Below are 21751 nucleotides of genomic sequence, written 5' to 3' on the forward strand. Positions count from 1 at the left end.
TATTGTTATTAAAAGTACGCCTCCGAGAGTATTATGTTCTGTGTATTCATGAGTGATTCGTGGAAAATGTTACATATTCATGTCGAATGTCATAACACTTTTTTAAATTTCAAAGCTCTTGTGTCTAACTCGAAATAACCAAATACACAACATCACTCCTCTCACAGTCTTTACATCCCTCTATCCGTCCAGACATGGTGTGTTTGTGTCTTTGGTGTTGTGACAGCTCAGATCCTGCAGCACTCCACTCACATTCCTTTCATCCCAGATCCCCCAGGGGTCAGCCCCACCTCTCCCAATTTCTGCCCCAGTCTGAAGGAATCAAACAGATGCAGGATCCAGCAGATGGTAGGCAAGTCTGTGTTCAAATGACATCCATGTCATGTATACTGCACAGACTCCCTACAATTAGCACATAACGGCAGGCATGAATGAATTGATTTTCATCCAAAATCCTGTTTTCCCTTGCCAGAAATGTCAGGAAACTGGTCCAAAAAACTATGCCGACTTCTGTGCCTTCAGTGTGGAGCTGGAGGGTAATTGAATTTGGATCAAAGACTTTCATGTCTTTCAAAAAAATCTAGAGGGCTGCTCAGTTTTTAGTAATAACAGAAATGCTTCCGGCGTTGACCTTCGCTGCCCCCTTCTACCTTCCTCTCCCCCCATCTGCCCTCAACCTGAAATCCCTGCTTTGAAGGGCTCAAGTCATCGTGGTCACTCTGTCTGTCTGCTATAGAGGGATGGAATGAAAAATAGTTTTAGAGAAAAGGGAAGTCTGGGATTTCTTAACCTGTGACATATTCCCTCTGAATATTAGAAAAACAGACTCCTTAAAATCATGGATACATTTAAAGATTTCTTTTTTACTCACAACTTTCGCTCTCTGCAGACATTTGATTAGAAAATGTTTATATTATTTTCTTTAAGTATAATAGTTGATTAAATTAAGGATTTTTTTAAGAATTATAAAACACCTGAAAAATATGCATGAGTGGAAATAAAGTTGAAAATTAATCCGACACATTATTAGATTCTCTCGACACAACTTGTAACCGACTGTTCTGACCTTTAAGGAAATCATTTATGAGCCATATGTTTCAGAAACACTTTGCTCCTATAAAGCTGATTGGAATAAAAGATCTGAACCACAGTCAGTCATTGCAGACAATATGTACTGCATAGTTTGATTGTTTAATGTGTTGAATGGGTGTTGGGAAACACATCTGTTTATTGTTGTGATAACTGGTAAAAGTGTGCCCCCTTGTGTTTGAAATAGTCTTTAAATTAGAAGAAGAAAAAAATACTCTTGAATCTACCAAGCAGATTTTTTAAATGAAAAAATGTAAGCCTAAAGATATAATTAATAGCAACATACACATAAAAGACACAGTTATGTAATCACAAAATAAATAAATACTCACTTTTTTTTAGCAACCAGCAAATGATCAACATTTGAAAATAACGTTGCATGTGCCAATTATAGTCTGAATAAAGTCACTTCCTCCTTCCAGATTTACGCAAGCGCCCGATAGTGGAGGAAAACTGTAGTGCTGACCTCTCACACAAAGAGAGATGATGGTCTGTGTCTGTGTCTGCATCCACCGAGGAAACGGACATGGATGAAGAAATCGAATTGTGGTGCTTCGGTGAAACATCACTTGGATGTCCACTGTGGAGATTTGCGGAAGTCTGTGGAGAGACCGGGCATGAAGAGGCCCCGTTAGCATGAATGAGGGGCCCTGAAAGTCTGTCCTGATTCCCTTTTCCAAGTCCCTCCAGGTGGGCCTGGAACGTAGAGGTCTGTTGTTCTAGGGACAGGAAACTCTCCTGCACCTTGTCAAACTGCGAGGAGAGAGAGTGTTTTTAATCCTTGTGGGATTCTAAGCATGTAAACTAAACACTCTGCTGTTTGTCTACCAGACGGTGCGAAGTGTACCTGCTCAATGTTGGACTGAAGCAACATCTCTGGCCAGACTGACTCACTGCTGCTGCTGCTGCTGCTGCTGCTCACACTGTTGCTTATATGAGTGTGACTCCACGTTAACTCCTGCGAGACAAAGTTCAGGGGATGTCTGAAGACAGCAGGAAATATAAGAAATGTTGTTGTTTTTTTTGTATGTCTGAGGAGAGCTTTACCTGCAGAAGTTGTGTGCTGTCTGTCAGATGAGCCTGGCAGTGCTGAAGTCTGTTCTTGTGGTGGCCCAGGACTGTGAACAAAGTCTTTGCAAACACATAACAGTATTACAACACCAAAGGGGAAAACCTTAGCATCATCACCAGGATTTATAGCAGAAACTGAAACTAAGAAGACAGCCGCTGTTAAAATATATTGTTGTGTCTGAAAAGTTGTAAAAAAGTGAACTAATTAAACACTATGATACCATTACCACTGACCCTCACTCCTGCTTACCTCTGCGTCTGTCTGGGCCAAGGCCAGATCTCTGTGGCCACCGCTGCCCTGTTTGGTGAGAGTGACCCCAGCATGCAGCTCCTCCAGCTGAGCCCAGAGGCCATCTAGGCCCTTGAGTATATCCTTTACGCTGGCCTCAAAATCCCCCTGCACCTGGACGAGTCTACTTAGTGAGCTCATCCTAGCAGAGAGGAGAGTGTGGTGTTAACATGGCTGAAAACAGATTTCAAAAAGACCAGTCAGTGTATAAACCTCACCTTTGCCGCAGGAAGGTGCGGATGAGCATCACTTTGTCTTTCAGTACAGAATCTCTGTTCACCTCCTCCTGTGTCGCCTCTGACTCAATATCAGCCTTTTCAAGTGTGTGAGACACTGACTGCAGAGAAAAGAAGAAAATTGAGAGGGCTGGGGGTTTTTTGTGGGTTTGTTTCTACGTTTTTTTGTTAAACTTTAGAGCCTCCCTCCTCTCAAAAATTAGTTTTGCTTATTTCTACTTAACTTGAATGTTTGAACCTCGCCGTGCAGTATTACGTGCATGAATCATCAGAGTTGGTGCATGTATTTTTAAAAAGCACTGATTAAAACACAATCAGAAAACAGTAATATGAGGTCTTTAGGAACAAACTGATTGACAATGTCATGAAAAATTGGAGTGATAGAATAAAATATGACAAAAATATGACAAAAAGTAGACCTTTGGGGTCTGCGGTTATATCAGTCAGTAAGGATTAAGGTAAAAGCAGACAGACAGAAGAAGTCAAGACTTTAAAATTTCTCTCCTCTGCCTGTCTAGTTAATTCAGAGTGCAGACGACAGCAGCTCAGTGATGGTGTCTGTTGCCTGGGGCTAGAATATCTGTGTACGCTGAGTGCAAGGTTTGATCTCTATAATATTACCAACAAAGACTTTACACTGATCTACATGCAAAGAGCGACTGAAAACACAGGAGTTGACAGGTTTTGCTGGAGGCTGCTGTGTGTGTGTGCGTGTGTGTGTGTGACAGAGAGAGGGTATTTTGATTTTTTAAGGTGGTTTTTCTCTGTCTCACCTCCAGCCTGGAGAGGAGAGCCTGAATGTGGGGCACACTGGGGTCTGGCAGGGGCTCCTGGAGTATGCACATCAGCAAGGAATCCGCCAAAGCAAGGGCCAGAGGAACATTGTGACCTGGGCTGCTTGACTGAGATGCCCTGAAGAAATTAGGAGACCACAGTGAGGATGTGTATGAAATAGTTTTGGTTCTTTGATTCTTTGTTTTTCTAAGATGATATTTCTGTCATCTTGAATTTTAAAAAGCACAGTGGATATGCAAAGCCAATGAATGTCAAAATAAAGAAACTATTAGATATGATCATTCCTCACAACTACAGATATGCTGGTATTTTATGAAACAGTGAAATCATAACATTTAATAACAGGTGTGGTTATTTCTCTTGTGGTTTGTCTGAGTGTGTTGAAATAATTTCCCAAAATATGGATTGGGAAATTGAAGTTGACTCAGTATCTGTAGATTTTATTTTATGAGGTGTACAGTGACCAGTGGCTCACATGCTGCAAAAAACTACAAAATACAAGCAGTGTAATACCTCACATCTGGCCAATAGGGTGCAAATCTGTCATTGTTTTTGGTCCTAACTTTGTCTGCTGTAATAAATAAATTTTAAAAAAAATGTAAAAAGCCAAACTTTAATATGATATAAAGGAGGAATGACTGTAAAATGAAGTCTTACCATGCATGCAGATTTTGCCTGTTTTCAACCACAACTTCCTGCTGTGACTTCAGTGTTGGGTTGCCCTTGAATTGAAGCACAGTCTCTGAATAAACATAACATGATTAAATTGAACAAACAGGTTCAAGTGAGATCCCGTTCATGCAGCTGCACTCACCTTCCTCTGCCCTAGCCGCAGGCAGTGCCTCAGGCCGTGAACACAACCTCCCAGGACCAACCACAGCACACACACCTGCAGAACCCTCCAGCACACATCCACCGGTAATACAGAGGGGTGCAGCGGCGCCTCCACCTGGCTAACAGACCACACTACACCCGCTGTACCAAAACTGTACCAGTCTTTCGAGGGGAGCAGTCTCCTTAAATTCTGTAACCAAGACTTGTACTGTGGCTGCACAGGAGCTGGTGTTTGGTATGACCTGCAGTAAGTAGAGTAATACAGACAGATATAAATCAAACACAGTAAAAAAGCAACAAAGAGAGTGGGAAGTTGTTATGAAAAATGTAATCATTAGTTGGGGCATTGAAAAGACAAGCAGAGAAACTGCAGGCTGGGGAATTTACATGCACATATGAGTTTCAGATGGTATACTTTGCTAAAATTACTGCAACATCAATGTAGGGTAATTTCAGGGTAGTATAATACTACTACAATAAATAAAATTAATATTGCTCCCCTGTTATGAAAAACAGCCCCTTAAGTAGTATTAAAGCCACATAAAACATTTTTATTACACTATCATATCATATTTTATTGAAGATACTATTATACTATTATATTGACTGTAATATTCTAATGGGAGAAGGCATGTCTTAATGGCAATTCATGCCAGGAAAAAGAAAAATGTCTCTTCATTTTGCATATATGCTACCAAAAATTCATTATTTTTGGATATCTTAAGATCCAGAAGTTATATGGACCAGCTGGTGAGTCGAGCAGCATCTAAGACAGATACCAGGAATGTATAATTGCCAGTTTAAGCTAGTGTGTAATGGTTAAGCAGTTAGAGGTGAACCTGGCCATCAAACATGTTGACAGATCTATGCTTAATGGAGCATAAAAAATATTCTCTCAACACAGTCCTAGCACACAAATGGAGTAGGACCATCATTTCTCTCGTACTTCTCCTAACCTATAAGCAGCAGGTAATCAGAGACCTGCCACTCAAACGTTGATTCAAATGAAAGGCCAATTGTTGAATGACACACAGGTCTACCTACCTCTGTAGTTCTTGGCTTGTCTCAGGAGGTTCACCCTCCCTGTCCTCCTTTACTCTCTCCATCCATTTACAGCCCCAGTGCCAGTCCCAGCTCACTCTCTCTCCTTGTCCTGTACTACCCTCTCGACCTCTGGGGTAAGCGATCGTCAGGAGAGACATGGGAGCAAAGCTGATACACACACATACCTGTTGAAACTGGAGGAGTACAATTAGCCAAACAACGTACACCTGCTCAAAACATAATAAGTTCTGCCCATATGACGAGCTCGATAAACTGGTTTTACTGGAAGATTTGTTTTATTTGACTGGGTACTGCCTTTTTCCCCTTTCCCACATTCCATCCAAAAAGGAATGTGTTCAACATGCTGATAACAATAGTGTGAAGGACAAACCCTGCTCCACCCAGGTACACCGGGTGCCTACAACACCACCTCCAAATGTTACCTCTTACAGTCCAAATCTCTTAAACATACAAACACTTTAATTATTATTAGCTCAAACCACATGAAAAACCAGTTGGAGTATTTATTCTGCTGAAAGAGAAGTTTTCAAATGGAAATGGACCCATGTAAAATCATTACTACCCAGTTAACTGAGGTAAAGTTTTTCTGCCTCTACTTGAATATGAAACATAACAAAATTCATGTTTTTTTAGAGACAGAAATGTTCTCATAACAATTTCTGTATACTCTGATGGTTACATCATTGATAAAGTGACAATATAAATACCTTAGTATTTGGGTAGATGAGAAATGTACATTTAAATATCATATGCAAAAGTCAGTTTTTTTTTTGTTTTTTTAAAGAAACAGCGCCACCTTTCCATTGTTTAGTAGGAACAGGGTGATTGAAGCAGTTTTTAAACCAATTTTGGATTATGGTGAAATAATCTACGGGCACACTTAAGCCCCTGGACTCTGTATACCACTCAGCCCTTAGATCTATTACAGGTGATAGTTATTAGTTACTATGGTCCTTATTATAAATGTTCCAGTGATTGGCTTATACTCTAGATCTCATGTGCCTTTTCTGAAATGGGAAAGTTAGCTTTCAGTTCCTGTGCCCCAAGCACCTGAAATAAACTTCAGTTCACCCTGAGGCTTAATGTATATCTACTGGGCAATTTAAAACCATGACCTTGAATCACTGTATTTCAGCTTGTAATTATTATTGATTTAATAGCCTGTGTTTTACCAACTATTTACATATTTGTATGTGTATGTTTCACTATCTTATTTTTACTTAATGTGCTATTGTTAAATCAATGTCATAAGTGAGGGCAACCTAAATCACTCTCCAGATTAAATAATCAATAATTAATTAATTAATTTAGCCAGCACAGCTTTTAAAGAGCTGTTAAACATGCTTCTTGTTTTCGAGGCTATGCTGCCATCTAGCAGTGGGAACAAGAAATAACATCCACACTAATTAAAACATTATTAACATATTAAAAAAAGTGTAATTAGAGGCATCACTTGCTTCCAAGTGCAACCCATTCATAATGAAACGAACAGAACACACAGTGTACAGATATAAAATAATTTAATTTCGCGGACATGGACAAAAGGACAAAATCACCTCCAACTATAGTTTAATCCTAATAATATTCCTGCTATACTTTGCATTGTACAAGTCATAGACCAATATGAGTCATTTTTTAATTGGCTTTATTTCAGTGTATTAACCTGTGAACTTATAGTATCCTGCAAATACTCTGTACTTTGAAAAAGTACCAAAAATACTAAAACATTAAGTTCCCTAAAGGGCGATTCATTAGTTTGACCCTTTAACTCCCTCCAACGGGGAAGTCAAAGAAAAGCAACACTGCGTCATACAGAGTGATTCAGTGCTCATGTAACTCCCAGAGACAACTTGCTGAGTGACATTTCCTACTGTTTTTCTCTGTCTTTAAAGTGTGACAAATTACTTTACCATAAATTACTTTACTAAAAAAAGCACTTGCACTATTTTTTCACAGGTTAATACACTGAAATGAGTCCAATTCAGCCTTACACACGGTATCATGTCAAACTTCTAAGCTGTTCAGTTGCAAACCCATCATGCTATCCATAAATATCTCTGTCACACTTAATTATGTATTTCAATACTCAGATATTTGGATTTTTTTGTCATTTGTCTTCAAAGTTGTGAGGAAAAGATTATGTATTTGGCTTTAAGCTTCTATAAAATTATCAGTTCAAGTGCTTATCATAATTTTGCTGGTTGCAGCTTCTCTGGTTTCAAAAGGGAACTTGATGAAAAAACATGTTTTAGGAGAAATCATTTTTAAAAACTCAAACTTCAAGTCAAAATGCATGTTGCCCACTTAATAAACGTGTACTCTAAAGACATTCAATATGTGATGATTTCATTTTAGATATGTAAAAAAGGAAAGAAGAAAAAAAGAAGAATGATCAGCTTCAGGTCAACTGCATTCATGTGAAATCCTTGTAAAACCAAAGAAATGCAAAACATTCATGCAAAACATGGAGAAGTGGAACTCATTAAGAGTTTCTTTTCCGTATTTTACAATAAAAACATATTTTTGTGGTTTTGACAACAAAACAAAAAAAAGTCAAATCATTCTGAAATTTGGGGAAGTCAAGATGAACCAGTGTGTGAATTAAAAAAAAAAAAGATGTCCTTAAAAGTTCATTAATTGAAGTATGAAATGTCAGAAACAATAACCCATAATAGAGCAGATTGTGTGTTGGGCTCTCCAACTGAGAAAGGCAACTGCAGGATTTCTATACTTTTTTTTGTATTTCTCAGTTCTGACCTTCATTAACAAATACTGTACTTGGCGAGAAATTGCTGTAGCTTGACATTGATGTAAAATGGGCACTCTCGGATATGTAAAAGAACTTGCCAACAAAACTTTTGCAACTCAAACAGTAGAAGCTTGAGACAATCAACTTCATCATTTTCGAGACTGTCCAGACTTGCACATACATTTGATATAATATTCCTCTTCCAGTTTCAATGAAAATGTTATTGAAAAACTTTGCTTTCCAAAGTGTTCAGTTGAAGTTTTTTATGTTATGCATGTTCTGTTCAAAGTCAAAACTTCACATTTTTTAATTTATTTTTGTCACAAACTTCTAGCAGCTTGCAAAAACCAACAGTCCATACAACATATTAACACTTTACAGACACATAAAACTGTGCTGGTCATCTATTCATCCCCTTTATAACTCTGTATGTATACAAGTCTCCATGTATCCATGTGCGTATGACTGTATATTTTGTTCGTTTATGTGCGTACAAGCTGCTGAGGACTACATGCAGGATCAGTCTGTGGGGTCTGCACCAGGTTCGCAGGAGATCATCACTGAGCAGCTCAGGGTTTTGTGATGTGAACTTCACTAGTACCGCTGCCGTTGGTGGTTGTGGTGATGATGTACTGCGTGGTGCCTTGCTGATTGCTCGGCTGCTGCTCCAGATGTTCAGCGTGGCCCTGGGTTGTGTTCGGAGGAGCCGTCTGTTTGGTGTCCAGCTCGGTCTGACCCTCAGAGATAACATAGTGTGTCTGCAGGATGGGGATGAGAACGTCTTTAGTTTCAACAACAAATAAAGGCCCAATAATAACCTATCAGGATCAGCTTCTGCTACTTTCTTTTATATTTAACTCACATCTGACAACTGACACGTTTCTAAAAGATGTGTGCACAGAAGAATATGTTTGCAAAAGAAATAAACATTAAAGTGAGACATTACAGGTGTGATAGAGAGGAGCCACATCATTTGATCAAAAGCCACATATAACTGAGTTTGACAATAACTTAAGAGTTACAATAAGTATATAATTTAAATGAATACACAGAATAAAAAAGCTTCTGGTGTGAAGCAGACCCTTTTTTCTGTATATGAATTCATCAACCTCAGATCTACATATTGTAACAGGAATATGACAAATTTCAATGCATTTAAATATTCATTCACTCAAGCTTTATTTAAACTCAAGAATACACTAGTATACACTAGTAGAGTAGTTAAACTAATTTCCAGTGTCACTGAGTGATTACAGTAATCAAAGATAACAGTATGGCAATAATTAGAATTTAATATACACTACCGTTCAAAAGTTTGGGGTCACATTGAAATGTCCTTATTTTTGAAGGAAAAGCACTGTACTTTTCAATGAAGATAACTTTAAACTAGTCTTAACTTTAAAGAAATACACTCTATACATTGCTAATGTGGTAAATGACTATTCTAGCTGCAAATGTCTGGTTTTTGGTGCAATATCTACATAGGTGTATAGAGGCCCATTTCCAGCAACTATCACTCCAGTGTTCTAATGGTACAATGTGTTTGCTCATTGGCTCAGAAGGCTAATTGATGATTAGAAAACCCTTCTGCAATCATGGTAACACATTTGAAAACAGTTTAGTTCGTTACAGAAGCTACAAAACTGACCTTCCTTTGAGCAGATTGAGTTTCTGGAGCATCACATTTGTGGGGTCAATTAAACGCTCAAAATGGCCAGAAAAAGAGAACTTTCATCTGAATCTCGACAGTCTATTCTTGTTCTTAGAAATGAAGGCTATTCCATGCGAGAAATTGCTAAGAAATTGAAGATTTCCTACAACGGTGTGTACTACTCCCTTCAGAGGACAGCACAAACAGGCTCTAACCAGAGTAGAAAAAGAAGTGGGAGGCCGCGTTGCACAACTGAGCAAGAAGATAAGTACATTAGAGTCTCTAGTTTGAGAAACAGACGCCTCACAGGTCCCCAACTGGCATCTTCATTAAATAGTACCCGCAAAACACCAGTGTCAACATCTACAGTGAAGAGGCGGCTGCGGGATTCTGGGCTTCAGGGCAGAGTGGCAAAGAAAAAGCCATATCTGAGACTGGCCAATAAAAGAAAAAGAATAAGATGGGCAAAAGAACACAGACATTGGACAGAGGAAGACTGGAAAAAAGTGTTGTGGACGGATGAATCCAAGTTTGAGGTGTTTGGATCACAAAGAAGAACGTTTGTGAGACGCAGAACAAATGAAAAGATGCTGGAAGAATGCCTGACGCCATCTGTTAAGCATGGTGGAGGTAATGTGATGGTCTGGGGTTGCTTTGGTGCTGGTAAGGTGGGAGATTTGTACAGGGTAAAAGGGATTCTGAATAAGGAAGGCTATCACTCCATTTTGCAACGCCATGCCATACCCAGTGGACAGCGCTTGATTGGAGCCAATTTCATCCTACAACAGGACAATGACCCTAAACACACCTCCAAATTGTGCAAGAACTATTTAGAGCAGAAGCAGGCAGCTGGTATTCTATCGGTAATGGAGTGGCCAGCGCAGTCACCAGATCTGAACCCCATTGAGCTGTTGTGGGAGCAGCTTGACCGTATGGTACGCAAGAAGTGCCCATCCAACCAATCCAACTTGTGGGAGCTGCTTCTGGAAGCGTGGGGTGCAATTTCTCCAGATTACCTCAACAAATTAACAGCTAGAATGCCAAAGGTCTGCAATGCTGTAATTGCTGCAAATGGAGGATTCTTTGACGAAAGCAAAGTTTGATGTAAAAAAAATCTTATTTCAAATACAAATCATTATTTCTAACCTTGTCAATGTCTTGACTCTATTTTCTATTCATTTCACAACGTATGGTGGTGAATAAGTGTAACTTTTCATGGAAAACACAAAATTGTTTGGGTGACCCCAAACTTTTGAACGGCAGTGTAAGTACAGTGTAAATCCCAAACTTCATTATTTACTCTATATCCATGTCATTTAGTTTCTAACACATCTAAAAATGTGGCTTCATGTGACATTAAGACATTCATTTGATCTTTCAAGATATGTTGACACTTTCAGCCGCAGTGTGAACCTCACCTATCACAATTTGGGTAAAGCGGGTGAAGGTGATTGTCTAAACCACAGTTAATGGTATTGATCATTTTTGCCTCACGGCAGGTATCAGTCAGCATCCACTCACCGTTTTCACTTGGTTGCTGTTGACTCCAGACACAGGTGTGCTGGCCTCAGCTATCACATACTGCGCATGAGGCAGAGCCATCATCTGGATCTCAGATGCTGCAGTGGTGAGAGGTTGACATATTAATCTGACAACAGTAAAAAACTAAAAGAGACTGATTGGATGATATGGGAGCACTTTTTGGGACTCACAGTAGCCTCGGTAGTTCCAGTTCCCAGGTATGTAAGCGTGCTGCACAGTGCCCTGCTGCTGCTGCTGCTGCTGCTGCTGTTGTTGCTGCTGCTGCTGAGTGCTGCTGGTCTGGAGGGTGTGGCTCTGAGCCAAAGTTACGGGGGTCAGCTGGGTGGGGCTCAGCTCCTGACTCGCCTGTTGAGACGTGGGGCTCAGGGGCTGACCAGTAACCTGAAAGAGAGAGAAAAGGTGGTTGTATTATTTGGTTTTAAGGAAAATATTATGGAGATAAGCCCAAGCCCTGACGTCCGGAACACCGTAAAGTTTCTGAAATCACTCCCTATTTACTATATAGTGCACTACATTTATCCTCTGCCATTTTATTTGAGTGTCCTAATGTGGCTTGTGCTAATATATCCACTACATAGTGCCCTTAAATACTAGTAGTGTCCATGGCATGTACACTACTTTTTGCTAACAATCCCAAAATGCAATGCCCACATTTTAAAGATGTGACAACTACCATCGCGCAAATCTACAGTACTGAATGAGTGAATAAGGGAGTGATTTTGGACACAGCCATAGAGATTCATTGAGCCTCTTTGATAGAACACGACTTAACTTGTCTTATATATAAATAATCCAAGTTATTCATCGACCTAACCTCAGAGGCAAAATAATGAGGATTTACCGGCGTGGCACCTTGTCCAGTGCCTGAGGGTTCGGTGACCTGGATGTGCTGTACCTGGATTGAGTGCTGGCTGTAACCGTGAGGATCGTGAAGTTGGCTCACATCAACTGTCGGGTGCTGGGAATGTGGCGAGGAGGCCTGTAAAACACGGTAAATTCACCTTAATCCACCATGGGAAATATTCAGTATGTCACTCAAAAAACTATAAGCAAACTGAGAATTTAATGTCTTGTCCACCAGCTGCAATATTTAGACCACACATAAAATGCTCAAAAAACAGCAATTACGAGAAATGAAGGGTAGTTTGCCAGCTGAACTGCCTTAAGTCAGACCTATAAGCCAAAGCAGTAATTGTATGGTGGTTGGTGGTTATTTCCAACCATACCTATGTACTTTAAAGCCTTTTAGCAAACCACATGATCTCTTCACAAATACAGCGGTCTTATAAGTGATTACGTTTGGCCACATGAGAGGAGAAAGAAGTTGCAAAGTTGTCGGTTTGGATTGCGGAAAGCTTCGAACATTATATTTGTGAATGAGAAAGAAAAAAAGAAAAGCTCTCCTTTCCTACTGCCTCTGTAGTTTACATTCTGAGCTATCAGAGAGAGTAATTATGATTGTGAGGCAGGATGTTATTGAGATGCTCCATCAGTTTTTAATAGATGCATAAAGGTTTAAAATCCTGGAGCTTACCGGAGCCACCTGCACCACCTGCAGCTGAATGTGCTGCGGTTGGGACAGACTGCCTCCTGCCTGGGAGACTGGGATGTACTGGATCCTCTGGTAGTCTCCCTGCGCTGTTCGGTAGTCTGTTGTCAGCGTCTGCGAGAGCTCCGTCATGGCTTGCGTCAGCAGATCTGTGGTCTTTGGAGGAAAGGAATTATACAGTTTATATCATATATACAATATCTGGTGTATATTAGTTGGACTTTATTCTTTCCATGGAAGATACTGGGTCACTTCTTAAAAAATAACTTCTTATTATATTTACACTGCATATTGTTGAGTGTGGGACACATTTTGTGTATTTTCACTTTAATAACAGAAAAAGGACTGAGCTAATGAAGAGAGATGTGGATCACATGAGACACATGACCCAGGATACATTAAAATCTGGACTGTCACACTTACATATGAGTGCGGGATTTGTAACCCCAGCAGTCCTTTACTGCATTATGTGCCTTTGTTCTTTCATAATGTTGCTTTTAGTTTTTTATTTAATGTAATAATAACATTCATGGTAAGGTGTTACACATTCTGGATAGAAATCCTCACAGTATTTGTTCTCAGCAGTGTTTGTATGTGTAAAGTATTCTTTCTTACCACTACAGCCTCAGTTGTGGTGCCGTCTGCACTGATGACTGCAGGAGCGCTGCTGATTACAGCTGTTGTTAGAGGAGCCTGGATGGTGTTGGCGAGCTGAGCAAACTCTGGATGCTTCTTCCTGATGTGCTGCACCATCTTAGTCTGATATACAAGCACACAAAATTATTTCTGTTTCTGTTTATTATCAATAACCTAGAACAAGAAACCTGTATAAATGCAGTCAATCTCTGTGTGTTTAGACAGATTTCCATCGAGGTGGAATATGTTCTCTTAACAGAGCTTCATACGGACCTTGCTGCTGTATTGTTTGGCGCAGTGTGGGCAGCAGACGGGTGCGGAGGCGATGGTACCAGTCAGCTGGGTGTGTGTGCTCAGCATGGGATCTGGCTCACCGGGAGCAGCTGGACGTAACTTACGGATGCTGGGAGGTAATTCTGCCCCAGGATGGTTCTTCAGTATGTGAGCTTTCCTTTTACTGGCACTCTTATATACCTGCACAGAGATCAGTGATTAAAGGTGTTTAAAATGAACAAAGGAACTCTGAATGTAACAGGAAGGGGACAAACTAACCTTGTCACAATACTGACAGAAGTAGTCCCTGTTGGGCTTGATAATTGGCAGCGTTAGCTCAGGCACATCATCAATACGCATCTCCGGGTGACGCTTGGACAAATGATTAACCTGCAAGGAGAAAGAAAAATTAAAGTGTACTCAAATACAAGCTCAACAAATAAAAAGTTTCCCCTGAGGTTGGTGCTCACCAGCATTCCTCTGCGTCTGAACCCCATCATGCATACTCTGCATTTGAACACGAAGCTCTCGAAGTCTGTGGTGGGCACCTTCAGTTTGAGGGTTTTGGAACGGTGCACCCGGTCGGCCTTCTTGGCCTCTCTGTCAGGATTGTGCATGCGCTGCATGTGCTCCCGCAGTTTATCTTTCCTCTTTAAGTCACAGAAAAAAATTGTTACAGACACACATATCTAAATACAAACTTTACTATATTTTAATGACTTAAATATATTGTATGCTTCATTTGATACATCAGATATCTCCACTGAATGTAACTTAATTAGGCAACTACTTGACTGTGGCCAGCCCTCGGTCATAACAGCTGAAGAGGTTTGTAGAACCTATAAAAAGATCAATCCAGGAAAGGCAGCTGATCCTGAAAGGTAACAACCTAACCCTGTGTTTGGGGCATGGAACATGGTCACAAAAAAATATCAAAACCATCTGTTTTAAATGATTATTGACCAGTTGCTTTAACATCAGCTGAATTGAAGAGCCTAGAGAGGATTGTTTGGTGTAAACCATGTCCTCAGGGAAGAACAACATGATCTTGACCCTTTACAATTTGCTTATAGGAACAGGAGGAGTTTGGATGCTCTTTCATATATGCTGCATAATATTTATTTTAATCTTGATTGGCCCAAATGATACGCAGTGAAAACTGTGAAGTCATCTTACCTTGAATTGTTTGCCACACGTTGAGCACAGGAAGTCTTTGCGATCAGAGTGTCGTAACATGTGCAACCGCAGCTTGTCAGGCCGGCAGAAAGCCTTTTCACAGTCTGGGCACTTGAAGATCTTCTCTGAATGGAAGCAGCGGATATGCTTCTTCACCTGAACGAAGAGAAAAACCTTGTAGTCTGAAAACTGAGAATATATATGATAATTTACTACTGTAAACCAGATTGGTTCTGTGTTCAGGTCTAACTGGGAAATCCCCTTGAAAGCTACTGTAAAATCTGCGTTACAATTAAGAGGCAATTAGTGTCGTTTCTGTTCCAGTTATTAAATACATTTATTTTTCATCTGAATTTCATTGATAAAAAATTATGTTTATTTCTTTAAAATTTGAATTTTATATACCAATTATTATGTTGTATAACACTGTTTAGCTGCTCTCTAATCACTGTATATTCCTGTAGAAGAATTTCTTTACTTACCTGGATGAAGTCAGTAAAAGTCTTCTTACAGGAGGGACAGGTGAAGCAACCTTCCACTGCATGCACCCCTACGTGGTCTTTGAGCAAGTCCAGCCTATCAAAAGTTTCTGGACATAGGAGACACGCGTAGGAGCGGTTCTCTGTGTGCAACAGCAAATGATCCTCCAGGGCCGAGTCACTCATGAAACTCTTGCTGCAAAGGTGGCAGGAGAAGGCGTAGGCTTCCCTGCCGTGGACGCGCAGGTGCAGATCCAGCTTCTCTTTGTCCCGGAAGGCCTTGCCACAGTGGGTGCATTTAAAAGGACGGAAACTCTTCCTGATGAAAAGGTGCTGTAGCGCTGCGTTCTGAGACGGAGAGAGAGAGAGAGAGAGAGAGAGAGATGAACAATTAGCAGAAAAATCTAAAGTGTTTTCTGGCATGGATCTGCTGAGACACTGGAAGAGGCTGACAGATGCAATTGAGTGTGCAGCAGGGGGGCATATCCTGAAATGTCACATGAACATTAACACCGTGGACAATGACAAAAGGAGTCTTTGACTTAATGTTTTTCTGACATTCTCCAGGTGCCACCTACCTGCACATCCATCTTTGAGGGAAGCGCATATTGAGGAAGAGAGACACACAGTTGAGAAGACCCCAAATAACAACAATCTAAAACACTTTTGCATTTCAGTGAGAACAGTGAGCATACTCTGACCGTCTTACCCGTATCCTTTTAGCACGGCGCATGTCCTGAGATGTGAGGTGGGCGTCTGATTGGCTGCTCTGTGCGGGGTCTTCCTTTAGTGGAACAGGCAGATCCATGCTGGAGGGAGGTGTGACTGACTCTGGGACTGGTTCCCCTGCAGCAGGTACAATCGGACCCTCTGCCTCAGTCCCAGCATCCGGTTCTGGCTCCACTACCTTTATCCCATTCTGAGCTGCCTCTACTCGCTCCTCCAGCGGCTGCTTCTCTGTCAGTTCCAGCATCTCCTGAAAAAAAAAAAAAAAAGATAATTCAGTGAAAAATTTAGTAGCATATCTCAAATATGCTGGTAGATGTTCTTTTCAAGCAAATATTACAACACTTCAATGGTTTCAGGTTCTCAAAGGTGAGATTTTGCTACTTATTCTTCTTCAGTTAGCTGCAGAAAACAAGACATCTGAAGACATCACGTTTAAGTCCGTGAAACTAGGATGGACATTTTTGACAGTTTTCTACCATATACCAATTAATTGCTTAATTGATCAAATAATCAACAGATCTATTTATTAAGAGTCAATATTTTTGAGAATGTCTCATGAATCTTTGTTATATTTTTAAATTGACCAAGTATATATCATTAATAATATGTCCCTTACTGTTGTTTTGTCCCCACCAGCTTCTACTGGAGGATCCAAACGTATAAATTTAGGTGGCCGTCCTGGTCTTCGTCCTGTTCCAAATCTCTTCCTGCCTCTTCCTCGACCTCGGCCTCTGGATCTACGAGGGGCAGACACAGCGAACATGTCATATGGGCTCCAATGTGGTAAAGAGGTGAGGACATAAGAAGTGGTGAGATGAAAAGGATTTTACCTCGGAACAGAGTTTAACTTGTCGTCATGCATGTTGAGATGTTGCTGCAGTTGTTCGGAGCTCACGAAGCGGCGGTTACACTCATAACAAGGCCAGTTCTTCTCTTGCTCGCGCAGCACTGAGAGTAAAACAGAGTGAGGGCCAGAATCAACCACTGCTACCAACACCTACTACTGTTGTGATATTTTGTAATGAGACATATGTTATTAGTGCTGATATTAACTAAAAAAAGAGTCATCACCTTTTCTCTCTTCTTCTGTAACATCATGAATCTTCTGATTTACAAACTCTGCATATGATGCAGCATACCACACCTGTGGAAAGAAATATCGATTAAAAACAAGTACTTTTTATTCAAATATCCCTTATATATTGGCTTCTGAGAAAATTAGCTCTTCTAAAGTAACCTAATTGAACTTTTTCACCAGCTAGTCACTAACTTTGCCATTTGGTGAAAATCGTACAATCCAGTACCTCACACAAAGGACTTACCTTTAGCTCTTGTTTTGGTTGGATGTTCTTGATGGTCGTGTAGAAGATTTCTGAGCCGTACTGATAGGCCACCAGGTTCTGCTCCAGGTGGTTCTGTGCAGGCCTCACAAACATCATCCAGTTACAGCTGTCCTCATCAGAAAGGTCCAACCATGTGTCGTCAGACTTCTCTCCATCTTTCTCTGCATCCAGCATGCACAGCTGAGGCAGCAAGAACAAAAGGTTTAGAGATTAGACTGGAAGAGTGCAATCTTTGATTTTACATACTTAGTTTTTACTTACTCAGCAATTTCCTATTCTCATTCACAAGAATATTTCTTTTTTTTTCTACTGATGGGACAAACTCTGCCCACTTTTCTACTGAATTTTTATAAAGTAACAGTAGTAAGTAATAGTCACTCTTATTACTTTACACCAAATGTAAAGTGAGAGAAAGACAGATGGGATTTTGTAGATTCAACCTTTTTCCTTCTGTGATGCATTGCTCTACCTATGGCATACAGTATTTAATGAGTAGGCCAAAAGCTACAAGGTTAAAACGTGATTCTCGCTTATTGTGACACATACCACATAATCACAACATCTGCAGTTTGATTCCAGCTGTAGGACTTGGCTGCATGTCACACCCCTCTCTTTATACTCGTTTCTAGTCTCTCTACACCTTCAGCCATCTAAAAAAGCTTAAAAGTGAAATGAGTGAGGCAGAGCGTTGACTTACTTTTAAGTGAATGTAGTGATCCTGCATTTCGCTCTGAGGAACCAGGGGTCCCTCCACAGGTCCAAACTGAGTGCGCTTCGGGATGCGTCTCTTGGAGAACACCCCGCCCAGGAAGCGATCGATGTACAGGACCAGAGGCAGACTGGCCCGAGCCTTGGACATCACCGGTCGGTTGGGGATGGGATGAAGGGCCCCGTGCTTCAGACACACAGAGGGGTTGGAGTTATTACACTCCTCGCACCCTGACAGGCCACAAAAAAGGAGAAATCAAGGAGACGGAAACACCAGACTGCAAATAAAACATTAAAATATGGAACTACTGTGGAGACTCAGAGAAAGACATCAGTGAGATGAGTATATTAAATAAACCATCATTTCCACAGAAAAAAGCTCATTGTTCAACATCTTCTGCTGTCTATAGTCTACATGAGTGACAGAGACTCCAGACAGACCAGACCACCGTTATTACAACTGTGGAGGACATTACTCACAGAGGCTGTGAGGGTTGAATGACTGAGGCGGACGAGGCTCCCAGTCATCCATCTCTGAGTCTTCTTCCTCTTCTTCGTCAGAGTCATCTGTGGAGTCTGTGGCCCCGAGGGGACTGGTTGGGGCGTCAGTGATGTCAGCCATGGAGGTGAGTGAATTGGACACTGACAGCTGCTCCTGTGTTTGTTTGATCATTGCACAGAGTTAATACTCACTCAATTGTTCTGTTATATACAGTAAAAATATTACAAAACTATATGTTGTTTTTTAATTACCTTCAAGGGATGTCAAAACAAAACTTTTTTTTTTGTGTGAAATTTCTTATTTTACGTAATGTTTGTGCAAAATGATAAGTAATATTTTGTTCTTTGTTTCTGAGGAACATTCACAGACATCAAAATCTAAAAATTGATGTTTCAGATAGTATTTTTTGTTTAATCATGTCATTATAGCACTGGATATATATTACAGTGTTAATATAAAATTAACTGCACCTAGTTAGACCACTTAGCAGCTGGAATAACAATACTTTTGCTTGAATGTGTTAACAAAGGGGAAAGCCATTATACAAACACATTATGATACAATTTTGTGCTTGTGTTAGCTTATGTTACCCCATTATATGCAGTCATGTGTGTTTAGACATGACTATAGAAATGCTATTCATTGGTTTGAAAGGGTAAACAAAAGCACGCAAACACTGTGTCTTCACCTGAGAAACTGGCTCCAGGATGGCTTGTGGAGCCTCTGCTACATTACTGAGAACATGCAGATTGGCAGCGTTCATGTTCTGTCCACTGGGCAGTAACACTGTGACCTACCAATGAGATGTTGCTTTATGATTGAATTAAAACAAGATATGATAAACAGCAAAGTAGCAGTGTGACAGTCTGGTAAAGTTACCTGTTGAGTTGTACCATCCTGCTGAATATAAGCCACCTGTGGCTGATCAGCAAACACAGTCTGAAAAAAAAATCAAGCAATGTTGTGAGCAAATCTTGCAGGACTAGGAGCATGTTGTGGATTTTACAGTTTAATTCATGTTTACTTTGTAGATTTATGAACAAAAATATGCAAAAAAAACTATATGTCATCTTCCCATCAAGGTTATGAGTGTCAGCTTAATGCTTAAATTCCAGCTACAAATATATATATATATCCGAAATAAGACTTGTTCTTACCTGAGTGCCATCTGCAGGGTGTATGTAGACCAGTGTGTGCTCTGCAGACTCTACTGAGGTATAGGAGTTCCCATCGGCCGTATACACCACCTGCTGCTGTCCCCGGTCGGGCTGATCTCCACTGTACACTATCTGGGCCACTGTGCCACCTTCAAAATGCACCTGCAACACATCAACATAGGATGGCTTTGAGCATTATTACAGCATTATTACAGTCCCTAGCTGTGAGAAGCCACTGATATATTTTCCATTAGATTGCAACATATGATGGAGATTTTTTCTTCTTTTCAAGTCAAATTGGTGAGTAAGGAAACCATTTCAAATTCTGCGACCTTAAACAACAGGGGTGTGTTTTAAAATGTGGGATTCAGCAACACGGTAAGTGGACAAAGGTGAGTTTCCTGATCTGGTGAGTGTGTCCAAAGGATAAATTCCAGGGTGTAGGCTATTAAATGTGTAAATGACTCCAATAGAGCAATTCAGACAGTACAGCAGACCTGTGTGGGGTTGCCTGAATCAGTGTTAGCACCCTGACTCCAAACAGCGGAGGGCTCCTGTTTGGTCTCCATGGCAGCAGAGTGCCAGGCCTGTCACTTCACTCCTGAGACGATCAGGGACACCTGTAATATGCACAGATAGAGAGGATGGGGTCATTATAATGATAATAATGATGATAATAATAATAATAATAATAATAATAATAATAATAATTATAATTATAATAATAATAATAATAATGATGTAACATGGAGCTTATAACTAATTCCACAGTAATACATGGCCGGATAGTGGGTCAACAGAATCATACAGAATGATATTGAATGTAGATATGGTCTAAAATCTCTCCATAAATGAATACTAAAGTTAGCATAGAGCTTTATCAAAGCCACATTTATATACTTGACTTATCTTTGTGGTGACAAGCTATTTGGCTGCAACAATGAGGCACTGCAGCAGCCATGTCTGAGCTGAATGGGGCTCATATTAAAACCACAAGTGTCATCTACAACTGAGATTTTATTTTATTTATTTTAATTTGAGAGGATCTCCAGAAACTGTGTTTTTGGCTCGTGCAAGCAGGCACAGGCAGGGACTTGCACGCCAAAATAAAAACCAGCATGTCACAGCAGTCGGGTGTGTGGAGAGAGCGGTCACACAGGACTCCCTCTCAGCGGGGAGTACGAGGGGAAACGCGGCCAACCTTTGCTAACGGGGCCGCCCGGGAAACGGTGTGCAAATACAAACGTGTGTCGGCACAGGAACCATGGCGAAAAAATGCCACACTGTGAACTCGTTTGGATATGTAGTAGGTATAATCAGTAATAAATTCAATCCCCCCCTATTTTAACCCCGCAGGTTCTCAGTCCCAACCGGACCATACCACAAAAACCAGCGCCGTAGAAACCCGGGCATTTACTGCACCGCAACATTAGCATTCCGGCCATTTAGTCCCAATGTAAGGCCGACCTTGGGAGCAAACATAACTTGTCACGCTCCACAACGTACACCATATACGGCTATATTTAAGAAGAGCCGTTTTGAAGCAATACAACCCCCGAATTATTTAAGTAAACCCACCCGTCCCCCCATCCTAGTTGAGCCCAGCCCTTCAAGTCGACTGTAGAACAAGGAAGAACAGGCTCCATTTTGGGTGGGACTACCAACGACAACAACCAACATCCGAAGAGACCCACGGAAAAAAACACATTTTTTTACCGGTACCTCTGCGCTCAAAGTAGACGCACATTTAATTTATATCTACAGAAAGACTTACAAGGAGTCGAGCTACACAACTGGCCGTAAAGCAATCCCTGGTTTTGTTAGATTTTGTGGAAAACGGACAAGTTGTTCTTACCTCAGAATGGTAGCTGCAGAGAT

The 21751-nt window shown here is 40.7% G+C and overlaps 2 protein-coding genes across 4 annotated transcripts; both read right to left on the reverse strand.

Moving 5' to 3' along the window:
* Nucleotides 1–1391: 1391 nt before the first annotated feature.
* On the reverse strand, nt 1392–5516 carry si:ch211-151h10.2 (uncharacterized protein LOC567699 homolog). Its single transcript, XM_062419895.1, has 9 exons — nt 5359–5516; nt 4295–4556; nt 4138–4202; nt 3459–3597; nt 2668–2786; nt 2411–2591; nt 2137–2220; nt 1937–2047; nt 1392–1842 (listed from the first exon to the last, which is right to left on the reverse strand). Exons 1-9 carry the CDS (start codon nt 5514–5516, stop codon nt 1495–1497), a joined length of 1467 nt encoding a protein of 488 aa, XP_062275879.1. The 3' UTR covers nt 1392–1494.
* Nucleotides 5517–8681: 3165 nt separating this feature from the next.
* On the reverse strand, nt 8682–21751 carry prdm10 (PR domain containing 10). 3 transcript variants are annotated; one of them, XM_062419790.1, is made up of 23 exons: nt 21729–21751; nt 20371–20493; nt 19874–20035; nt 19596–19655; nt 19405–19509; nt 18695–18869; nt 18204–18445; nt 17486–17686; nt 17235–17307; nt 16994–17111; nt 16780–16900; nt 16144–16410; nt 15438–15782; nt 14956–15111; nt 14250–14429; nt 14059–14169; nt 13780–13980; nt 13486–13629; nt 12856–13026; nt 12163–12300; nt 11492–11702; nt 11301–11398; nt 8682–8886 (listed from the first exon to the last, which is right to left on the reverse strand). In XM_062419790.1, exons 2-23 carry the CDS (start codon nt 20440–20442, stop codon nt 8698–8700), a joined length of 3540 nt encoding a protein of 1179 aa, XP_062275774.1. In that variant the 5' UTR covers nt 20443–20493; nt 21729–21751; the 3' UTR covers nt 8682–8697. The 3 variants fall into 3 exon arrangements, with proteins under 3 accessions (XP_062275774.1, XP_062275775.1, XP_062275773.1); XM_062419791.1 differs by lacking the exon at nt 21729–21751 and having other exon boundaries at nt 12217–12300; nt 20371–20623; XM_062419789.1 differs by lacking the exon at nt 21729–21751 and having other exon boundaries at nt 20371–20623.

Source organism: Scomber scombrus, chromosome 5 (assembly GCF_963691925.1).
Source record: "Scomber scombrus chromosome 5, fScoSco1.1, whole genome shotgun sequence".
Classification (NCBI taxonomy): Eukaryota; Metazoa; Chordata; class Actinopteri; order Scombriformes; family Scombridae; genus Scomber; species Scomber scombrus.

Excerpts from the sequence above, each read along its gene's own strand:
- si:ch211-151h10.2 (XM_062419895.1), bottom strand. The coding sequence starts at position 5,516 with ATGTCTCTCCTGACGATCGCTTACCCCAGAGGTCGAGAGGGTAGTACA. Across the intron at positions 2,221-2,410 it reads TGGCCCAGACAGACGCAGAG|ACTTTGTTCACAGTCCTGGG; the intron begins GTAAGCAGGAGT and ends GTGTTTGCAAAG. Across the intron at positions 1,843-1,936 it reads TTCAGTCCAACATTGAGCAG|TTTGACAAGGTGCAGGAGAG; the intron begins GTACACTTCGCA and ends CTCTCCTCGCAG.
- prdm10 (XM_062419790.1), bottom strand. The coding sequence starts at position 20,442 with ATGGAGACCAAACAGGAGCCCTCCGCTGTTTGGAGTCAGGGTGCTAAC. Across the intron at positions 19,510-19,595 it reads AGGATGGTACAACTCAACAG|GTCACAGTGTTACTGCCCAG; the intron begins GTAACTTTACCA and ends TCTCATTGGTAG. Across the intron at positions 12,301-12,855 it reads AGGTGGTGCAGGTGGCTCCG|GCCTCCTCGCCACATTCCCA; the intron begins GTAAGCTCCAGG and ends CGTGTTTTACAG.